The following is a 22101-nucleotide window of genomic DNA, read 5'->3' on the forward strand; positions in this document are numbered from 1 at the left end:
GTTGTCCCAGCGTCCCACCTCAAATGGCGCTCCAACCCCTTGCCTTCTCCTCCTAGCAGCAGTCACAGAGAGCGGTATCAGCCCAAGGCGTGGGTTTGGTCCCTGATGAAGGAAAGGATGGTGGTATTTTGGTGCTTTGGTTTTGGGATGGTGGTACATCATTTCTTGTGTTCACAGCAGAAGACAGGCAGAAGTTTAGTCTGTAGGGTCAACCTCCTGGAAATTGAGAAATGCCAGATTGCTGGCCGCGGGTGCAGCTTCGGTGAGACGCTGCAGCACGTGCGTGTTCGTCACAGGGGTACGTGCCTTCCCTGCCATGGACTGCTTCGTTCACACTGCCTGATAGACACAGAGCAAATCGGTTTGCACGAATAACTGTAGAGTTGGGCAATTCCTTTTTTTGTTTTTTTTTTTTCCCTGAGTGCTTCCAGTCTAACCGTCTCTCCTCGTGCGGCTGTGCACGTGATAAGCACATAGAGAAGGTGCATGTGTGCGCGTTTACATACGCGTGCTGTGTATGTGATGAGATACGTCATCGCGTGATGATCTAGAGGGTGGCCGCGTGGGTGGCCGCGTGAGCGTCAGCACGTGGAACGCGTGCGCCTTTAGGTTCCCGGGGGCGCAAGTTCAACCTCGCAGCGGTGCAACGTAGACACGACGCAGAACCCCAGCCCGCGGGAGAGCAGCCGCTAGCGAAAACCGAACGGCCGCCGGCAAACCCGCGAGGACCCTGTCCGCTTGCGCGCCCCTCGGCGCCCCTCGCCCGCCTTGGGCGCCCCTTTGCTCCCGCCTCGCCGCGCTGCGTTTCGTCCGCCGGAACAGCAGACGCCGCTTCGGACGAAGCCACGTTCGAGCGGCTGTCGTTAAGCAAGGCGCTGATTATCCTGGCGGCCCCGCGGACACGAAGAGGACTGAATTGCGCCAAGGACGGGGCTGAAGGTGGCCGCGTCCGTCGAAACGGCCGCTGCGCGCGTTGCCGGCGGAGCAGCTGCTCGCTCCGCTGTCGGTTCGTTTGCACTTGCGTCTTGTTGCAAAGCGAAGCGAAATCGTGCGCCGCCGGAGGAGCGGGCGGTCGCTTTTCTGCCGAGCGGCGATGCCCGCCGTCGCCCGTTCCCGAAGGCGCCCGTTAGAGATCGTCGCTAAGGGTCTGCGTGACTCACGGCGCTAAAGGTTTAGGGTGCTGATTTTCTGCCATGGGCAAAATTCCCGTTAGCACCTGCTCTTGTCTCCTAATCCCATAAGTGGGGAAGGAGGTGCGAAGATCTGGCGAGAAGACCTCTTTCCTCCGCTCTGCTCACAAAGGGCTATAGAAAGCACAGAATTGTTCTGTCTCCTGCTTTCCAAGTTTTTTCCTTGCTTTTCTCTCTCTCTTTTTTTTTTTTTAAATCAAGACTTTTAAAATCAAACAGGAAAGCTGTGCATTGCCTTGATAACCCTCCGGTGTGGAGGAGGCTGGTAAGGCTTAGCAGCAAGTGCGGCTCAGCAGCTGCGCTTCTGCACCCGCCTTCATCTCCGCTGGAGAGCACCGCATTTCCCCCTGAACCCGCTCCTGAATTTCCCAATCAGCAGGCCAGAAAATGCCTTCCGGGCACAAACACGGCCTCTCCCCGGCTCCTACGCGGGTCCTAGCAACTGAGCTGCAATCCTGGGACTTGACCACATTCGGAATAAACTTGCCCCAAACCCATCAATGCTAATTAGCTTGTGTTGTGAATGGATTAAGTGAGACACCAGCTGCAGTGGGGCATTTTGATTTGGGTTATGGCACAGTAATTAGATGCACATAAGCTGGCTGGGGAGCTGTCAGTCAGCAGGCAGCAGTCTCCTTTGCAGTGGTAGGAAGGAGAGCTTTTTTTTTTGTGTGTGTGTGTATCCCATCATCTGTTTTGCTGTGAACCTTTGGGTGATGCACCAGTGATCAAATGCAGGGTTCAGCGTGAACCAAAATCCTTGCCTGAGCTACAGCTGGGCGACTTAGCGAATTCAGAAGTTAACCCATAGTGCAGCTGAACAGCGCTACTTTGATTTCTACCGTAAAACGCTCCTCTTGGGCTAGCTATTAACACTGTTCCTCCCTCTGATCTGTGCCAGCCTTCCCCCTATTTTCTTATCTACCACTGACATTTGGAATGGAATTTCGAGGAAATTACCTAGAAAAGCAATGTTTATGCTAGAAAAGTATACAAAATTAAAATCATTTGTGAACGTGTGTGAACCTGCTGCTCTGGGCATGTGCAGTATTGCTCTCTACAGCTGAGCCGTTGTCCTGGCTCCCTTTCTAGCCGATGGAGAGAAATAGGCAACTCCGGTGAGAGTCACCTATTTCAGATGTCAATATTAGGATGAGGGGAATCGCTCTGTGAGAAGTCCCTGATGATTTGTTGGGATGAAGCTGTCTGGTTTTTAGACTTCCATTTTTAACAGATGAGGTAAATCAGGTAAAAATTTTAACAGGAGGTAAATCTCTCTTTTCCTCCCAAATCTCAAACTTGCATGAGAATAAAATAACCAGACAGCAAATTTCTTTAATGTGAGGAAATGCAGAGAGTAAAAAGGGAGCTTGACTGTTCCTGACACGGAGCCTTTATCAGCTCCATAAATAAAGGGCATATGCATGTAATGGCTGGCTGCATCTCAGATTGCAATACCAATGTTTTAAAAGCCTGCTGACGGAGCATCTGCTTATTTCATTACTCCTCCAATGTCTTTGCAGGTAAGTCATGCATTATACAGTACAGTCTCTAGCAATGCATGACCAGAGGGGACAGTGTGTAAAAATTCTGGATGGTCCATCACTTACCTTTACCTTCCAGGAGAAAGAAAAATAAAGAATTGAGTTAATAGACTGAATATGAGAGTTAACGACATATTTGTAGGGAATTAGTGTTTGCATTCTTAAAGAAAGGAGAGCAACCCTCTCTGGTTACTATGTGAGCTGGCCCCGTGCGCAGCAGAGCAAAGATCATTTTCAGTAAACTCCCACCCAGAAAAATTACTGAAGGCCTCAGTATTAATCAAGTGAAAAAGGAAATGTCAGGCATCTCGGGAAAACAAGTACGGTGATGAGTTACAAGAGATTCTGGTGAGCCTCAATGCCGGAAGAGTATTTTGAGAACCCAGGGTACAAATGTTGTATATGGTCCAGCCTAGACTGAAGCATATACTGGCCTGTTGTGTGTGGCAGAAAAGGTTCACAGTGTTTAAATCCTAGTCCCACTGAAATTAAAAGTGAAGTTTCCCTTTAGGCCAAAATTTGGCCCAGAATTTGTAAAATACACCTCTTTGCAGGAGAAGACCTAAATGACTCCTCTCGCCACATAGGTTTTCCAGTTGGTGGGTTCCCTTGAGCCTCATGCTGTGCCTCACCGTTGTACGTTACAAACGCTTACTTCGATTGGGTTAACCCAAAACATGGGATCATGAAGTCTTGGGTGTTTTAAAGCAGTATTTGCATGTGATGTGAGCAGATTTTCTCAGGCCCAAGTCCTTGCTCCCCTGCGTGCCGTTAGCTTGGATCCGTGTCAGTGATTCACCATCCTCGGGCACCAGACATGTGCATCTGGTGATGTCCCCTGGCTTGACTTGCAGTTCTCCTCCCTTCCTTGGCCATATGCTTTAGGGCTGATGGGAGCATGAGCTTGGTGTGCTGCTTCAGGTATACACTGGAATTGCTTATAAAAGAAGACACAACCCAAAAGCTATTTTGTCACTGAAGAAATGATCCTGAAGAAATGGTACATAGCACCGTGTAAAGCCACAGTGATTCAATATTGGACCGTAAGACATAAACTCTACATATGTATTCAGGAAATATAATAGGGTTGAAAACAATAAAAAGACCCATGGAAGTAGCTTTAGATGTTGGAGTGTAAAATTAGTTAGAGACCAAAAGACTTAGAGTGTTACAGGCTTTCTTAATTACCACCTGTAGCTGAAGAAAAATTGTAAGATATTTTCCACAGTATTAATCAGCTGACGGGTTTTTATTAGCTCAGTTAGACTTTGTACACTTTCTCCCACCAATCCATCATATTTGCTCTTGACAAATATTCCAGCAAACATGTTTGCTAGCAGGGGTGTTTGTGGAGGCTGTGAGTACTGGGGAATATTCCTGAATAGTGCCTTTAATGTTCCCTCTGGAAACCTGCTTCTGAGAATTGTAATGTTCCGCTGTTCAGGAGACAAACATCTCCGTGTCATATAGACATCTAACAGCTCATGGATTGGGAAGAGATCGAGAGGAGTTTTTAGAAAGGAATTTCAAGTACGCGTTTGGGGGCAAATAGCAATCTGCTAATAGTTCGCAAATCAACGTGCTGGATATCTCAAATGACTGTCTCTTCTGTGGTGCCCCATTTCTGAGATTTAGGCTCGTTAGCAAATTTTGAAAGCAAAACCAAGTATTTTATTTGCTCTTCTCCTCAATTTCTCTCTGTGGAGGAGAAGAGGTCTTAAAAAAAAAATCCAGTCTGCTTAGAATAGCTTCCACAACATTGTTTCTTATTGACTGATCTCTAAATAAGAGACTCTTGCTCTTGACTCCTACTTAGATGAATGATTTCTAAGGCTTTTCTTTTTGTGACAGCGATGAATTGGTCGATGTTTGTATTAAGCTTTCCTAAGTGCACTATTAAATGGGCAAAACTTCAACAATAAACAGGCTGACTAGCTCAGTGATAAATTGAAAAGAGGGGGAGGTGTGTATTTTTAGACAGAAGAATCATCATGGAAATTGTCCGATTGCCATGCATTTGGAGAAGGGCTGTGTGGAAAAATGCTTCAGATAGGTACCAGACATTAGCTGCTCTTAAATCAATGAGACTGGGCTTTGGAAAAAAAAGAAAGAAAGAGAGAAGGAAAGCTTGTCTAGTCAATGCATATCTTGTCCTAAGGGATGTCTAGGATCTAAGCATTCCTGTTAGTGTTGGAAGCAAAACCTTCAGGTTTTCTTTAAAATGCCTTGAAGTTCCCTCTGTCATCATGACTTGTGGGCAGGCTTGAATGTTTTACCTTTCCTCTGCATGGCCAAAAGATAAGAGTATTAAAAAATGCCAATAAAACAACAGGGTCCATCCCAGAATCCTCTATTGTTTTGCCCAGAATAAACGATAGAATTAAAAAATCTACTGAAGACAAACGAACCCCTGATTTTCTTTCGTGTCCGTCGTACCCAGAGGACCAGCACCCTGTCTTCAGCTCACTTAGGGTCCGGGTTCACGAGTGATTATTTCCGTTGAGGACGGACAGCGTGAATTTCCGTGGTTTCCGCTGAACAGCGAGTAAGCGGGACCTCAGCACGGGCAGAAATTCAACCCTCGGCGTTCCCAGCCGCCGGAGATCAGGGTGCGCGAGCAACCCCGAGAGCGAATCCCAAGCTTCAGCACGGGCCACCGCCGGGTGCAGGGCAAGCGCCGGGGTTTTGGGCGGCCGCCCTCGCGTTCGCCGCCTTGGCCGGGCTGCGCAAACGCGATAGTAGTATGTGTCTCGCAGGGGGGCGTTAAGAAGCTTAATTCATTAGTGTTTACAAAGTGTTTCGAGATCCTCAGATAGAAGGCTCTATAAACAGACAAAGTATTGCTAATTGCCAGCTTACCCTGCCGTAGAAGAGTACAGCGAAAAATAAGGCTGGCTCGGGGGGAAGGCGAGGCGACACGCAGGACGCGAGGCAGCGTGGCCGCTTGATTATCCATTCCCATCGCCTTAAAAATCTCCGTTCGTTTCTCTTGGTGCAGTATTTGATCTCCAGTTTCCTTTGGGGAAAATGAAGGTAAATCTGAGCCTGACAATCAGGCCTCATATACTGCAGAATGAACCGTAGGCTTAATTCAGCTAATCTCCCCTGAATTTATACCGGGAGATTACATTGACTTAAATGGAATGAATCCTGATTTACAGAACTTGACAGTGACGCTATTTTGGATTTACGCTGAAATATGTCCAAAGAAGAATATTGCCGGTCACCTTTACAGTTGAAGGACGCATCGTATTACTAATGCTCAGAGCATTTCAAAGCATATTTTTTTGGTTTGTTTGTTTGGTTGGTTTGGTTTGGTTTTTTTGGTCCTCTTCATTCAACTGGCAAAGAAAAACAGACTGATTTATTCAGTCCTTTCCACTTTCTGAATTTCCTGCAATACCGCAGTGATGTTGTGCTTGGGTTTCTAGTTAACCTTTTGTTGGCATTGTGGAAGGTATCGGGAATCAAAATAAGTTGTGTAACTGGTGTTATTTATAAATTATGTTATTTATATGCATTTTTCTGTAAAGCTCGATCCTTTATGGCCAAGCTCTGTGATAGGTTTCTTCAGAAATTAAACATAAAAATTCCACAGAAATAAATAAAACCTTACTTAGTGCTCTTCGCTCTTTAAAATACACCACTTCTTTTTTTCTTTTTTTTTTTAAACCACAAAGTTAAAAGGTAGCATGTAGCCATTTCCCACTTGGCCTCCAAAGGGTGAAGTCCTCATCTGGTATAAATTGGCATAGCTCTATTCAAATCAGGGCAACTATATTAATTTACTCCATCTGAGGCTCCAGCCATGAAACTCTACTGAGGAGAGAAAATTTTGCACAAGATGGATTTTGGGGCTGGGCAGAAGGTTTTGCTGTGTAACTTAGTTATGTGTCTAGGCTTAGGGTTGTGGGAAACCGTCTATTTGACATCTGCAGCATACACGGCAAATGCTTTGCCAGTCAGAATTAATGCCTTTTGAATTCGAACGCTGTTTACTTTCAGCTTGAATGTGGATTTGCTTTCAGCCTCAATGGGAAGTCTAACATAAGAAGTAATAGGACCAGCCATCTGTCCAGAAGGGTATGAGAATTCCTATTTGCGAAAACCAATAACGGAGATCAGGGACAAGTTCACCCCGTGTGTAATCTCTGGCAAATGCCTGGTATGCTCCTTAGATTTCAGACCCGGGACCCAATCCCTCTGGTGCTGTGTGCGCAAGGATAGATTTAGAAGAGCAGACCTGTAAAATGAACCTGGTTGACAACCCTTTCCACTGGTTGCTTCTGCAAACAAGCATTATTACAGCGCTTTCCTCCTCTGCTCTGATTTACAGCCCGTTTTGGCGTATGGGCTGTGCACCTGCGAAGCGTCGTGTGAAATCGTAGCTGGAACCTGCAGTCTCGGGGGACTGGTAAACGACAACAAATAAATGGGAACCCCAATCCCCCTTCAGCGCTTCCTACGTGGAAATATCAACCCATGTGTTAGTCATAGGCAAGGAATGGGTCTGCAAGGTTGGGCCACTTTCTCAAAAAAGCTCGGGACTAGATTTCTCAACTGTTCAGCGCTCTTCCAAGGATCCAGATTTTTTTTTCCTTTCTGTCTTTCTTTCTTTCAAGTCAAAAGTTCAAGCCATCCCTCCTTCCCACCACCTAAGTTAAAGAGATAAACAACAGCCAAGTTTTCAAAACATGATCAGCGTCCTGCAGCTCTTAGAAGGACGTGATGAATAGATCGTGTGAAGAGTACTGCATGTGATGGAGAGTGGAGCTGCTCCTGATCTACACATGCGCACACCACCGCAGAAGTGGGCCTCCTGGATGAAGCAAACCTCACATCACCCATAAGAAGTGCCATCAACTTCAAAGAGAAAATACTTAGACAGTGTGCATAAGTTCACCTACTATCTTGTGCTGCTTGAAAGACTGAAACCTTGCTTTCAAAGTCTCCTTAGTAAAAACTGTAGGCCAGATCTTTTCCACTGACTTCATCACTCATTTCCACTGAATTGGGTAGAGTTATTCTATCTGGGCCAGCTAAAGACCTGAGATTTAGGAGGAGCATCATCTGATCTTCAGCAACAAAACATTCATTCTTGAGCATACATCTGGAGAATGTATGTGCCGTTACTCTTCCTGGCATGAACGGTCCAGGGACACAGAATATCTGACAACATCCTTAAAAACACATTGGCCTGATTCTGATCTGACTTCTGCAGTCATAAGCCAGGAGCAATACCGCTTGAGATATCCTGCTATAAATCCAGCAAGAGATCAAAACCAGCCCTGGAACACCCTGTTTGTCCAGAAGACTTAAGCAAAATATACCACTTTCTTCCCAACAGCACCATCTCTGGGCTATTTTACCTCAATTACACTGTGATTTAAGAAGACTGAAGGGCACTGTATTGCGCACAGACTGTTCCCTCCTTTCCTTCTCCATTAAATTATGACCACTGCAGATGTGATGGGTTTCCAAGATTGGGGTGGAGGGCAAGGATCTCTTCAAAGACTTTATTTTGTTTATTGATTCAGTAGTATTTACTGGCTAATAACCACCCAAGGCTAACAGCCTCATTTTAACTGGAAATGCTGTGATCTTGCGTGTTATCTATGACAAGAATAGCCAGCTTACAGATAAGTAGTCTACATGAGAGAAATCGAGGCTTGTAGTCCTCTTTCAGGGAAGCCAGCTTATTTTACTGTCAGTTTTCAGGGAGTTTTCTTTTCTTTTAGAGTTTTCCATAGAATCACAAGATCATTTTTCCTTATTTCCCCTGTATGTGTGCAGTCATGAGAACCAAGATTGCTTGAAATTAAGTAAGCACAATCCAACCTTTTAGTCAAAGGCTTTGCGGTTTTAGGTTTTGCTTGGAACCAGAAGCAGAGGAGCCAAAACACTGCATAAAAGAAGAAGAAGAAGGGGGAAAAAAAGCTGTTTTCATGGTATTTTTGGCATGAGCGACTGCTCCGAGAGATACTGGAAATCATGGGAGGAGGGTCTGTTCTTAAGACGTTTCCAGCCCTGCTCTGAAGACTGAGGGCTTTAGATAAGCATCTGCATGTGCAGATCCTTGTCCAAAACAAACCATTGAACCTTTTGTAGTTCACCCGTCACTAATAGTGATTTCCCCCTGTGCATGTCTCCCTGTGTGCTTGCGCACACACACAGCTTCTTTGAGGCATCCTAAAAGCGGATGCTTTTACTCGCCCATAACATTTTAATTGCCTCTCAAGCAAGAGCTGCTCATTGGCGGGAGAAGGCGAAAGAAGAAAGTGATAAAGTGCCCTGTGCCTCTGCTGTCCGGAGGTCTTCTGGTCTTCAACCTAACAACACATGTCGAGATTGCTTTATTCCCCTGCTCCTTTGTCACATCACCACATTTTGCAGATTTTTTTACCCTCTTCTCCGGGCCTGGGGAAAAAAACAAAACAAAACAAAACAAAACAACGAGCCCTTCACAGCATTGGTGACAGAGACGGAGACATCAGCCCGGTGTCAGCAAGAGTTTAGCCCCACAGCTGGGACCTGAACTCTCGGCAGTGGAGCACAGCGCTGGGTCACTGCACTAAAGCAAGCCAGATTGATACAAAGCGCTCGCTCGCTCCGGCAATGAAAGCATCAGAAGTCAGTTGATAAAAAGCTCGGGCACCGTCTCTTGTGCTATTCGTTTACAGTGGTGAAGGCCCTGAATTTTTCCTGGAAAAGATCACAGCGGAGTGTATGTTTACTATCATAACCCCGAAAGCGACACAATATTTGGATGCTTGCTGCACTTGGGGGATATAGCGAAGGTCAGTGGAGACTTTGGAGTTGTTATAGCTAGAGATTGAGTGTGTGGACGTAACATGCTGCATATTGTGTGAAATTTTCAGCTCTAAAGACCTGAACAATCATGTCTGCCAAGAGTTAATATGCTTAGAAAGAGGATGCTAAAATATTCTTTCCCACTCCAGTTTGCAGCTGAGAACTTGTTAGTCTGTAATATCTTTTATTTATAGTGCCTCTCAGCATAAAGGAGCTGAAAGCGCCTTCTATCTGGAAGTCACTTCAGAGAACTACAGATACCTCTGGGCAGGGACACTTCTCTTCAGGGGCCTCTGACTGAGTTTTCTGGGTCTGCATCGCCATGGACATACCTGGAGGGACTTGGTCCACCTTGCCAGGTACCTGCACCAGCTCCTAAAGTTCGGAGAGAAGGGCAGATGAGGAGCAAAGAGAGGAAACCATTGGGTACACAGGACAGGACAGAAGATTCAGATTCCTGAAGGTTACCAGGAAAGGAAGTGGCTTCTTTGGGGGAGGAGACATTGGGCTTAACCATTGCTGGCACTGGTTCTTATGGAAGAGGTCTTGGAAAGCAAAGCTATAACTCAGAAGAGGAGACTTCACAGAATCACAGAATGGTTGAAGTTGGAAGGGACCTCTGGAGACCATCTAGTCCAACCCCCCCTGCTCAAGCAGGGTCACCTAGAGCACATTAGACAGGATCGCATCCAGGCAGGTTTTGAATATCTCCAGAGAAGGAGACTTTGTTGCCCAATGTGGTTATTGCTGCTTCCCCCTGGGCCCCTGAGCACGTCCAGCCTGCAAGCCCCAATCTGTCTGCGGTGGCCCGGAGAAGATTCACGAGATGGGTCACTGGGCAGCCCCGTTCCTCCAGACCCAAGCAGATGACAAATCCCCGTGGTGGAGCTGCTCCTCCACAGGAGGGGCAGGGCCCGAGATTCGGTCCAAGGACTCCGCAAACGCGCACACAGCTTGCGCCGGGGAGTCGCTTATTTTCAGCCCCGTGCAGCAGCTGGCGGCGGCTGCAGGATCAGCTCCTCCGTGCGGCGCCTGGCGAGTGGAGGGTGTCATCCAGCCCTCCGTTTCCCGAGTGCATTACACGAGCAGGCCGGGGGAGCAAAAGTCGGACCAACTGACGGGTTTACGACTGCAGACTGCGAATTCTGCTTCATCCGCCGCCAGGCGAGACTTTGCCAAGATACATATTAGGCAGCTGCTCAGGACACTGCTGTTTTGTCTCCACCGCCCCAAACATGCTGTCTATCTGGCTGCCCCCGTGACTCCACTTTCTAGCCCATTGCTGTTCCCCAAGGTGGCCGACACCTCTTATAAAGCATGTCCAGCGAGAACCGGCCGGGTGTTTTTTCCAGGCCCCGCGGGGGAAATGTTGCCGGCGGGAGCGGCGGCGTTGGACCTGATGTGCAGCAAGCTCCCATCTGCTCTGCAACCATGCAACTCTGCTGGCTTCCAAGGAGTTCCCCTTCCGTGTCCCTCCCCGGCCATCCCCAGCATCGGTAGCATCATTATTATATATATTTCCAAATCTCTCTTTCCTCCAGGCATCAGGCAGGGTACATTTTGCTCCACTTTATCTCCTCCGTGCACATGTCAGTGTTTCAAACCGTGGTTTAATTGGAGTCACGGCGCTGGCTGAAAGTTGGTTCTCTGGGGTCCTTTCCTGGGGGGGGGGGGGGGAAATACGCATTTTGCCTCAGCCTCTTCTCTACCTCCCTTCTTGCCCAACCGAACCTTTCTCCTCCCTCCTTCGCTTTGGGGGATGGATGGAGCTCTCCTGGCCTGGCGTGTGTGTGGGTCGCGTTGTCTGCTTCCAGTGCATCGCTCGCTCTCCCCTTCTTCCTCTTTTGGAGGAAAGCGTACGTACATTGCGTGTACAATATGGTTTTATTTTTATTTTTTCCGTCCTCTTGGTCCATCGAGTGTCGCATCGCGTTTCGCTCCCTTTGCCGAAGGTGCTGCCATTCCCCCGCGTGCCGCTTTGGATTCGTGGGTGGGAGTGGGAGGGAGCCCCACCTGTGGACAAGGTAAGAAGGAAAAAAAAGAAAAAAAAACATCAGAAAGGGGATAAATATTTTGGGGGGGGAGGGCTTGGAGAGAAAAACAAATCAAAGCTGGTGCCAGGCTGGAACTGGCAGCTGGTTGCCGGCATAGCAACCAGCTATGAGAATAGAACTGGAGGAAATGCTCTGTGTTTGTGTTCCTTAAAAATAATAGTAATAATAATAATCCATCCTCCCGCCTTTTTTATCCGTGTCTTTTTTTCACCTGGACCCGCAAGCACAAGCAGGAATCCGTTGCCAGGCGCAGCCTTTCGGGAAGTTTGCGTATAAAGAAGTACGAAGGGCTGCGGAGGGCGTATGTCCGGCGCCGGCGCACACGCGTGTGCGAGCGCCCTGGCGCGCCCGGGACGCGCTCGGGCATCCGCGTGCCGAGCGGGACCTGCCGGCAGGATTGCGCGGGAGTCGCAGCGGCGCCCTGCGAGGCGGAGGTGGTGCCAGTGCGTTGGCAGACGTGGCACGACTATTTTATATTTCATTTATTTTATTTTATTTTATTTTCAGATGCGAGGGAAGGAGGTGGGATGGTCGGGGGTGGAAGAGGAAGAGGGGGTGGAAGGTTGCAACGCTTGGCTGGAAAAATTTAGAGGAGTACAAAGGAGAGAGCAATGAAAAGGGGTGGCGGGAGGGGGAAGGAGGCTACGAACTGGCTGCTGCGGAGGTGGGAAGAGATTTATGTTTGCTGTGTGGGTTTGCTTGGGAGTGGGCTGGGGAGGGTGCGGGCTGAAGGAGGCAAGGCAGGGGGGTGCCGAGAGGAGGCTCACGGCCACGGTTTTGAAGCAGAGAGGGCTATTATTTTATTTTATTTTATTTTTATTCTTTTTTTTTTCTTTTTCTCCTCCTCCCTCCCCTTGGTGCTCGGAGGAGAAGAAAAGACAAAAAGCTGAACCGGTGCCAAGAAGGAGCTGCAGCAACTCGAAAAACGGCATTCTGTGCCGCACTAATATTTTGAATCCGGACGGCTCCGGAGAGCGGCGAAACGTGCCGGGAATGAGAATGGCCGCGGGCGCGGGGCCGGGGGCGCTGCCGGGGGCGCTGCCGCCGGCCCCGTCCGAGGACCGTCGCTCCGCTCGCCCCTCCCGAGCCGGGCAGCGATATTTAGGGATTCTGGGAAAAAGATGGGATCCTTCCGGTAAACTTTGCGCTGGCCCAAATCCGCCTTTTTTTTTTTTTTTTTTTTTTTGGGGGGGGGGAAGGTGGGATTCAGCCTCGCTGCCTGGTTTCGCCCCCCTCGCACCCCACCGCTCGCCTTGCACCCCTTGCACGTGACCTTGCCGCTTGCCGGCGCTCGTTGCGAACCGGAGCGCGGTCAAGGCGCCCAGAGGCGTCCGTCTGTCCGTCCCATCGCTTAGACGTGCCGCTGTTTTGGGGGAAGGCGAAAGGTGGAGGAAGAGGAAGGTGGGAGGGGGGCCTTCAGCCCCCGTGCAGCGGTTCCCCTCCGCGGCTGCTGCAGCCCGGCAGAAACGCTGAGCTCTTAACCGGTTTCTAGCCTGCGCCCGTGCGCGTCACGAAGATGGCAAGGGGGGAGGACTGGGAGCCGGTAACGGAGAAGGATTGGGGAGGGGATCTCCCCATGTTTTTTTTCTCCCCCCTCTTGCTACGGAGGAAGAGCGGGTTTGGTTCCCGGGGAGTTTTTCTGATCGTTTTCCCCTTGCCGCTCCTTCCCCCTCCTCCCCGCCGTCCTCCTCCTCCTCCTCCTCCTCTCCCCGTACCCAGAAGGCTGCTCTCGCGGCTCCGCATCCCCCCGCAAGGTTGCTTGTAGGACGCGCGGATCCCCGCGGGGTGCAGCGCGGCCGGCGTCGGCGTGCCCCTTCCCTTCTCGCCGGCGAGCGGGGCGCGAGGCAGCTCCGCGCCCGGGCCTCTGCCGCTGCGCACCCGCCTAACGCCGCCGTGGGGTTTCCGGCGCAGAGAGCCCCTTTTCTGCAAAGCCCGTCTGGAAAAAGGAAAAAAAAAAAAAAAAATCATGTACAGCTGAAACTTTGGCAGGTCTGTTGTGATTTTTGTCTGAGAGGAAAGGTTCTGCCCTGCGGCGGTCTTCTCTTCCCTCCGTTTCACAGGCTAGGAGAATATACGTGATTTTTTTTATTATTTTTTTCATTTGTGTTTTTCGAGGAGGGGGGATAACCATTTTAATGGTGTCGCGTGCACAAGCAAACGGTCACACAGTATTTGAAGGTGAGCGCCAAGCTCTCCTCTGCCCCTCACACACACTTACTCCTGGATCGCCCTGGAGTTTAAAGTTTGAAGTTGGCCGTTCAGAAGTTGGAGACCGGGGTTGGTAGAGAAAACCCTCGCCTTTGGGTTTGAACGCGGGTCCAGATCCTGGTTTATCAGCACTCGCTCATACAGCCAGCAGGTCAGTTCAAGGAGACCTTTTTGAAGCGTGGCAGAGGCCTCATTAGCTCACTGGGACTCAAAAGTTTGTGGGCTGTTAGCTGGGCCCAGTTTGTGTTCCCAGGTGTGCCGTGACCCCTGTAACCTGTCTCTCACCTGAAAATCATGCCCTAGTATGTACTCAAAATGCTTCAAGTCTCACGTTTGGTTTCAGGCATTTAAAACTGGTTTGGGAGCACCTTGTTCTACCCGTGCAATGCTTTTTGGAAATGCTGTGATAAACAGTGGGGCACTTCAGTGTGATTTAAAGGTTTTATCCAGCCTCCTCTCCCCATGCTCTTCTCCAGCAACACACCGCCATGCTGATAGAAAATCCTTCTTCTGCAGGGGTCAAAAGCTTAGCCCCAAATTAACACTGCCGGGATGTGCATTCATTTTTGAGGTGACACTAGCATCCTTTGTATGGAGTAGGATATCTGCAGTGACCCATCTCCCACTCTTTCTCCTCTCAGCTGTGCCTTGAATGATGTAGAGGCTGTAGCTTGGAGAGGAGATGCTGTCACCTCTTCTTGCTCTTTGTTCTGTGTCAGAAGTGAGAGGTACGAAATGCTTGGCCCGAGAAAACCTTGGGGAGGATGAAAACACCATGGCAAATACCAACAGGAGGGTTAGTCACATAAATGGGAGTAATCGTCATACCGCTGTACTTTCCACTGGATCCCACCTGTTCTTAGCAAATAAAGAGCTGGTGTGTGTGCACACGTGTGCTTGCCATTTGCTTTTCAGTTACCACCTTAGATGTACTGAGATGAACTGTATCTTTTAAGCTACCATCCTCACCAAGGGCACACCATGCAGACCTTCCCTGAATCTCCCAGAAGCCCTTGCTCGTGGTTTTGGCTGGCGTTGCATCTCTTTCTCTGGGCTCAGCCTCCTCTTTTTAACCTGAGATCGCTGGCCGTTGAATGCCAACCTACAAAAGCTAATGCCAGGAGTGGGAATTAAAGCCCACATCAAAGTGAGCAGAGGAGACCCTGCCAGCTCTCCTAACCCCTCATGCACCTGCATAGAGCGTGGCTCACTCTTTCAGATGTGGAGCCAACTGGTATTTACTGCTGATTTAAACCTCTTAATGCTTCACTAACCAAATAATAATCCCCCACAGAATTATAGGGAGGATCTCAAAGATGTGGACAAACCTTAATGTAAACTGCGGGCAACCATGTGAGCAAAGGAACATTGTTCAAGAAGGTGGGCTGAGGACAGCAAATAAAATCACCTTCCTACAACTTATTATTTCAGAAACTCAGCTCTCTCATTTCCTCAGTGTCTTGGAAAGGACACTCAGGAGTAAGGGAGCTTGCATACTTCAGTTTGGTTCCAACCACAGGAACATACCTGTCCATCTTGGGACAAAAGTGCTTCTCTTGTACTTCCTGAGTGGTCCAAGTAAGCCATCCGGACAGCATGATCATACTTCCCAACACGTGTCATAACTGACTGACAGTACAGCTGAATGGCTTTGTCGGTATTTTTCCCTGTAGCAAGTAGGTGTTTCTGGATATATTTTCCCGAAATGTGATGTCTCATGAATCTGAATTTGCTTCTTTCAGATCCTTCTTCCTTTTAGCACTTTATAATGAGAAATATTGCCTGTTTGGGGTTGTCTGGAAGGGTTAATCTGGAAAAGTCGGGAAAGGCCATCTTCACTCCTTCTCCCCACACCTTCCCCGCTCCCTTTCTTTTATGTTTTGGACCGGTACCCTCACATTTCTGTAATCTAAATGTGCAAATGTTTTGCAGTCACGGTCCAGTAGCTGGGTTAATCTCAGACCCCTGGAATGGCAGATGGCTGATTTGTTGCTGATTCCAGTTACAGAGAATTGTGCCACCTATTATCTTTGCACAGGCTGCTGCTTAAAAGGACGCCTTGGGCAAAATCAGTGAAAAGCAGAGCAAACACTGTCTGATCTGCATTACCACAGGTGAAAATGTAAAATATTTCACCTTTGTGCAAAGGGCTGGAAAGGTGGACAAAGAGGGAAAAGGAGGTGGGAGAGGAAGAAGAGAGAGAAGGATCCTGTTTTCATACCAGCGGTGCTGAAGGAAAGGACAGAGTGGGTTTGCCACAGTCATGACATTGAATCGCTACCACTCATCCTGTTTTAAATGGTTTTGCAATGTGTAATCTTCAGTTTTGGCTTCTCTGCTTTAGCTCTTAAACAAAACAGATGGGTTGACATCATGCAGCACCTTCCTGCTCTTCCCAAGCCTTTCCAGAGCAGGTTGTCATAGGAATGGGTGACTCAACTCCCCACTGTCACGGCCTGCAGCATGCCGTGCGGCTGCAGAGGAAAGCCGTGCTGGCTCCCGCTTTGCCATCATGCCTTCCCATGCTACTCAGGAGGAGAAACCTCATGGACTAAGCAAAGGCTGGGGGACCTTCCACAAGCGAGGTGGTTGGGTGTGAACTCCAGCACTGCTTCCTTGGCAGATGGTGGTGGGAGCACTGGAGCTGGGCAGGCAGAAAAAGATGAAATGAAATGGCAAAAGGCAGAACAAAACTTTTGGATGCTTGTGACCATTTTCTACATGGTCATTCCCCCACTCAAGATTCTTTCTTTTCTCTTTGCTCTGGGAAACTCCACAGAATCAGATGAAGAACTTGGGAAGAGAGTGTGGGTTCCCTGTGCAGACTCCAGTGACCAAGTCCGTGAACAAGGTAAGACCAGGAGATTATGGCTGATTATGGCTCCTTTCTTCCTTTCCCTCTTCCAAATCCGTTATTGCAGCATTCAACATAGAATTTAGGATGTGTGATTGATATTCCAAGCACTAAGTGAAAGGCTCTAAAAAGATCAAGCTAAATAGGGCTTCTTTTTAATGCATGCTGCTATGATGGTTTTGGTTTTAGAATAGTTTGTATTGTATCCAAATGATCTATGTGTGAATAATTGTTACCAACCTCCTGACACCAGCACCTAATTAGGAAGTAAGAGCCTTAAATAGGCCATTTGCGTAGTGAGCTTCCATATGTCTCCTTGTGCAATTTATTTGCTTCACTCCATTGAGATATAATGAGAACAAAACTCCTAGAACTGCCTTTGACTCTGAAGGCTCTCCTCTTCATCTTCGCTTATTAAGCGAAGCCCCTTATTAAGAAGATAATATCTGGTTCCCTTTGTTCAGAAAGAAAAAAGCTACTGGGCTGCTAATCTTTATCCAGATTGCACAAGTTACTCTATTTCCAAGTTTCCAATGGAAATCGTAGGAGAAATGCCAAAACAACAAGCAGCCTAAGAAAAACCTAGTGGTGCCAGAGAAAGCACTGTGAAGCTTAGGATAGGCTGATCTTGAAGGAGTATTACCGAGGAAGTCCAGGATTCCTCAAAACCCTGTTAAAAAGCAAATGTTACTGTGTTTCAGTTAATGTATAGAAAAAATAGAAAGAAGTCTGCATTGGTTCTGTTTGGATTTCTTCCTGTTAGGATGTGAGGACGGGGGAAAGTTTGGTGCGGGGCTGTTTAGTTATGTCTTGCTGTTGAATATTTAGCTGAGTCTGGATCAGCATGCTTTCTGGGGCTGTCCAGTTTATTTTACAGAGCAAAAACTGTCTGACGTTTTAAACATGGATACAGAAAATACCTTTTATTTCAGAATTCCTCTCAAACACATGACTCCATCCTGTGTTTCAAGTGTCCAGCTTCATTCTTTTATTCCCATCATCCCTAAAATCAGCAAAATTTAAGCATATAATTGTATGCCATTTTCTGTAGGAACAAACTTTAATGAGTGCTCAAGGATCTTTTTTTTTTTCCTTTTTTTTTTTTACCCTCCCCCCAGATCAGGACCCTATTTAGTTTCCCAGCAAAAGTCAGTTCCTCATGCAGTGATTTTGTTTATGATAATTTACTTGCATGTTCCCTTCCAGGAATTGTCACTGCCTTCCAGAAGGGAGGTTAACGCTGGTCCCCTCGCAGTGATAATTATAATCAGACCTGTCAGCCTTCACACAGTCTACGCTTATCACTTGCATTTAGAAGGATTTTTCCTGAAGCCTATTACCAGTGCTGCTTCTTAGGGAAAAATAGTCATGATTTCCCTGCTAATCTTTGATGGCTCTCAGCTTTGAAAGCAGGGCGAGTAGTAAAATGATTGCCAGTTGTAGTTAAAGGTGCTGCCGGTCGGTGCTGGTGTAGAGCTCCGCATCTGGAGAAGGAGGGAGAGGGCACTGGGAAACACCGAAGGGTTTAATGGGGTTGTGACGGCTCTTCAGGTGTGTGGGAGACACAACTGCAGTTGGACTTTTCCCAATTGCAAAGCTCACAGAAAGCAGATCTGCAGCCCTGCCCTGGGGCGGGAGGCAAGCGGTGGCAATGACCCGGTCTCTCTATGTTGCTATGGGCAGGGATCTGTCATTTTTCCAGTATCAGCTGCGGGATGACCACAAAACCGGCTGCAGTCCATGGTGCAGTCTGGCAGGATGGACTCACTACCATCGCTGATGGAGTCATTAGCTCTGGTGGACCGGAGTATAAATGTGACCTGTTGAAGTCCATCCCTCTGGGCCGAAGCGGTGGTGTCTGTTAGGATGTGATTCAGTGTTTTTTTTTTTTCATCTACCCCAAAACGTTTGAAACATGAGAAACACTCCAGTGTTTCTCATCAGAAGTCACATCCCACAATTTACCACATTTGCCCCTTTTTTTCCTATTAGTCCTATTACTGAATAATCCCCCTCTTTGCTGTGTTTGCTAACTTCATAAAATAAGCCAGTTTACAGCATTTCATTGTATCCTCATGTTCTTCTTAATGTTCTCAGAGGTCTGAGCAACCCTGGTTTTGGTAGACCTAGAGGACAGTCAGTACTTTACAGTTTTTGCACCAAAAGAAATGGCAGGACAACAAGAAGTCTAGTGCTTTCTGTGATCATGTATTTACAGTGTGCGGGGATATGATTTGCCTTTCTTTTATTTAAATTCACTGAGAACTAGCGATTTATTTATCAGATGTCACTCCCTGAAGGAAGATAAATGCCATCCAGCGAAGGCTTCATCTATTATACAAATAGATTTGAAGGCTGTTTCTATTGCGTTTCTCTGGCTGCTGCGCGGGAGTGAAAAAGCCTGCGGCTGAACAGAGGGGCAGAGTGATACTTAGCAGTAGCATCTTATGACCTTTTGATCAGCTGAGATCTCAAGCCATATTAGTGGACAGATTATGATGTGATGGAAAGAGGTCCAGGAATAGCCTTTTTATCATGAGAGCCTTCCTGTGAATATCCTCCTTGGGTATATTCAGGTGGTTAATCACTGGGGCCAGGATGATGATTTGAAAACAGGGAGGTAAAATATTGATACAGCCAACCCAAACACGTTTGAGTTTGCCAGCTACGTTTGGAAATTGCAGCTTGCGATTTCTCCCTAATACTCTCTTATCCTCCTCTTTCTGTCAGGGCTGTGGGTGGCATTGCAATGTTTGGTAGCACTAATAACCACATTTTGGCAGAAAGATCTACACAAAATGGACCCTGAGTCCTCGGACTGCAGGGGAGCCGCAGTCCCTGAATCCAAGGTATGCACATGGTGAATATGGATATTCGACCGTGAAATATTCACATGGAAATGCCTCTGTGTCATTTTTCCAATAATAACAATAACATTTAAACCTATTTGAACCCTGTTTAGAAAAAACACAGGCTTTAAAAAATGCGCAGCCCTGATAGGAATGCTTTTATAGCCTCTCAAATTCTGTCAAGCAGAGGCAAGACTGACTTTTGTATTGACCTTGCCCACCTGCCTGTGCAGGTTTACTCCCTAAACTTTGTGCTAGGATCAAATTAACCTCCTTACCTTAATGATCACTATGAATCTTCAGCCTCCTTGAAAACTGGACGTAAAAGAAAGCTTTTTCACTGCTGAGTCTGTACTTCAGTAACGGTTGTGCTCAATTTTTGATCTGGTTGCCAGGGCCTCATCTGGTGAGGAAGGACACGCTTGTGTTTGTGAAGCCTGCTGTAAACGTGTTTGGGTATATATGGGTGTACAGACAGGCAGGCTGTGCTGGTTGGGTACCTGCTAGCACAGAGGTATCCAAGTTGTGTGGTATCGAGTTTTCTTTGGTGTTGAAGCCAAAAGAGCTGATTATTTGCCCAAAGCAAATAGGCAGAAGGCCCGGCAGTGTGCAAATCCCAAACGGATATCGCTGTGAGTGGGGATGCTGATGCACCAGGTCTGCAGAACAATAGCTGCCACAGCCCTCTGGAAACTCTTTGAAAATAAGAAGGTTGTGGAGGTGGAGAAAATGCACAGCAGGACACTGGCTCCTGTAATCTCCCCCAGCCTCTTCAATCAGGTACCTGCTGGGCTTCCCACTCCTCCTGCTTTTTGCACTAGATCATAGGCTCATAAGGTATTAGACTGCTGGCATTAAGTCATCCTCCATCCTCCTGGCATTATAGCTCCCTGAATCAAGGAGCTGCAAAGAAACATTGAAGCAGGGAGCCCACATGGTGCTTTCCACTGCAGCTGCCTGGGCTGCAGAGGCATCCAAAGAGGGATTGCAAGGATGCACCAGGTGCCTGACATGCATTTCCACCACCTTTTCATCAGGAAAAGTGAGGAGTTGAGAAGAGTCTGTTGACTATGAAAGTGTCATTGCTGAAATACAGCTCGCTTGCTAGGAAAAGATGCTCCCTCCAGGCCCTATCTGCAAAGCACTGATCAGGTGCTAAAGGAATAATTCTGTTGGACAAGATCTGGAGGCTTGTGAGCAAAATGGTTCAAAGATGGAGGTTTATCTTCCATCGTGGTACGGGAGCCGCTAACACGGCCGGGCACACTACCTGATGTGCCTGGCCCTGTACGCTCGGTTCTTTGCAATGTGAGCACTTGCATTCACCTCCTTGTAGTGCACAGGGACCCATAGAAACAGGCTCACCCTGCTCTGAGCAACTCGGTGTTGAAGTTCGTGTGGGACGAGATGTGGGTTTCTTTCAGTGTCATATATTTAGAGTGCATGGTAGCTGTTTGAGGTGGAACGCCTTTTTTTGGCTATGCAATGTGAAGCAGCAAGTATCGAAAATGTAGGCAGATGACAGTGGTGTAGAGTGGGAACAGGAGGACAGTGGCTTGTTTATGAAGTTGAGCTGCCTGTGTATAACACCTTTATATTATTTATATTATAAAGGTATAATGTCTGGTTCCTTGCAATTATTCTTAGATTACAGATGGCAGTAATCTCCAGTTTCTCGTTGAATAAGAGTGGTACAAAACAGCAAGAGAGTATTGTTATAACTAAGTGGAGGTCTTGGGCAGAAAAAGGGGAAGATGGACATTTATGCCATCGGGGTGTCAAGGGCTACATCTGTTTTAGGCCTATTAAATGGTGTCTGGGAATGTTGCTTGGCATGGAAGAATGGCTGGGTATACTCAAACTACTAGACCAGTCCTTGGCGCACTTTTGGTCCATGACAACTAGCAAACTCCTAAATCATTCCTGAGCCCAGATCAGGGTTCACCTCACTAAGCTGTTTACATTTAGCTGCTCTGTTAGGGAAGCTAAGACAGAGGTTGCTAGCAGAGATACGAACTGTTCTGTGCCAGTTGGCCTCAATGCCTGGGAACGTTTCTGGGCACATTTAATTTACTGGTAGCTGGAGAGGCTCAAGCCCAGCTGAGAAACTAAACTCCATCATCCTAAACTCCATTGGTCATCAAGGGAAAGAGGGGGGCACCATCTCGGTTTTATTCAGGCGCTCTAGGTCCTGACCTCTCTAAAGGGGTTGTAGCCAAGCCTAAGGCAGATAAGCCTGCAGGGTTCAAAGTGCTGATAGTAGAAATTCAACTATAATACTGCTATCCTGGAAAAGGCTACATTTCTATTTTATTGGGCATTTTTGGCAGCAAGCAACAGCAGAGATTTCAGAATTAGATTTGAAATCTCCATCGGTAGCTACCTGGACGGGATATTCCAGAATAAGGGGAAATAGTTCACCAGCACCCATTCTGTGGTCGAACCACTCCTCTAGCCAGTACATCTTTTAGCACTAGCTTTGCCTCATGCACAAAGCAGCATGGCGCAGCTAATGTGGCAACTAGTGGAATGAAATAAGTGATTTTCTTGGTCGATCCCACTATACTGCCTTACCCCATTTTTATAGCCTAG

General features: G+C 47.6%; 1 protein-coding gene across 5 annotated transcripts in view; it reads left to right on the plus strand.

The window, feature by feature from the left end:
- SETBP1 (SET binding protein 1) overlaps nucleotides 1-22101 on the plus strand; it is a 362803-nt gene that overhangs the window by 102569 nt on the left and 238133 nt on the right. For all 5 annotated transcript variants that reach the window (XM_062599284.1, XM_062599280.1, XM_062599283.1 and 2 more), the window contains one exon: nucleotides 16586-16657. In XM_062599284.1, the coding sequence (XP_062455268.1) occupies nucleotides 16586-16657 (72 nt within the window). The remainder of the gene's footprint in view (nucleotides 1-16585; nucleotides 16658-22101) is intronic.

Source organism: Rhea pennata, chromosome Z, assembly GCF_028389875.1.
Source record: "Rhea pennata isolate bPtePen1 chromosome Z, bPtePen1.pri, whole genome shotgun sequence".
Taxonomy (NCBI): domain Eukaryota; kingdom Metazoa; phylum Chordata; class Aves; order Rheiformes; family Rheidae; genus Rhea; species Rhea pennata.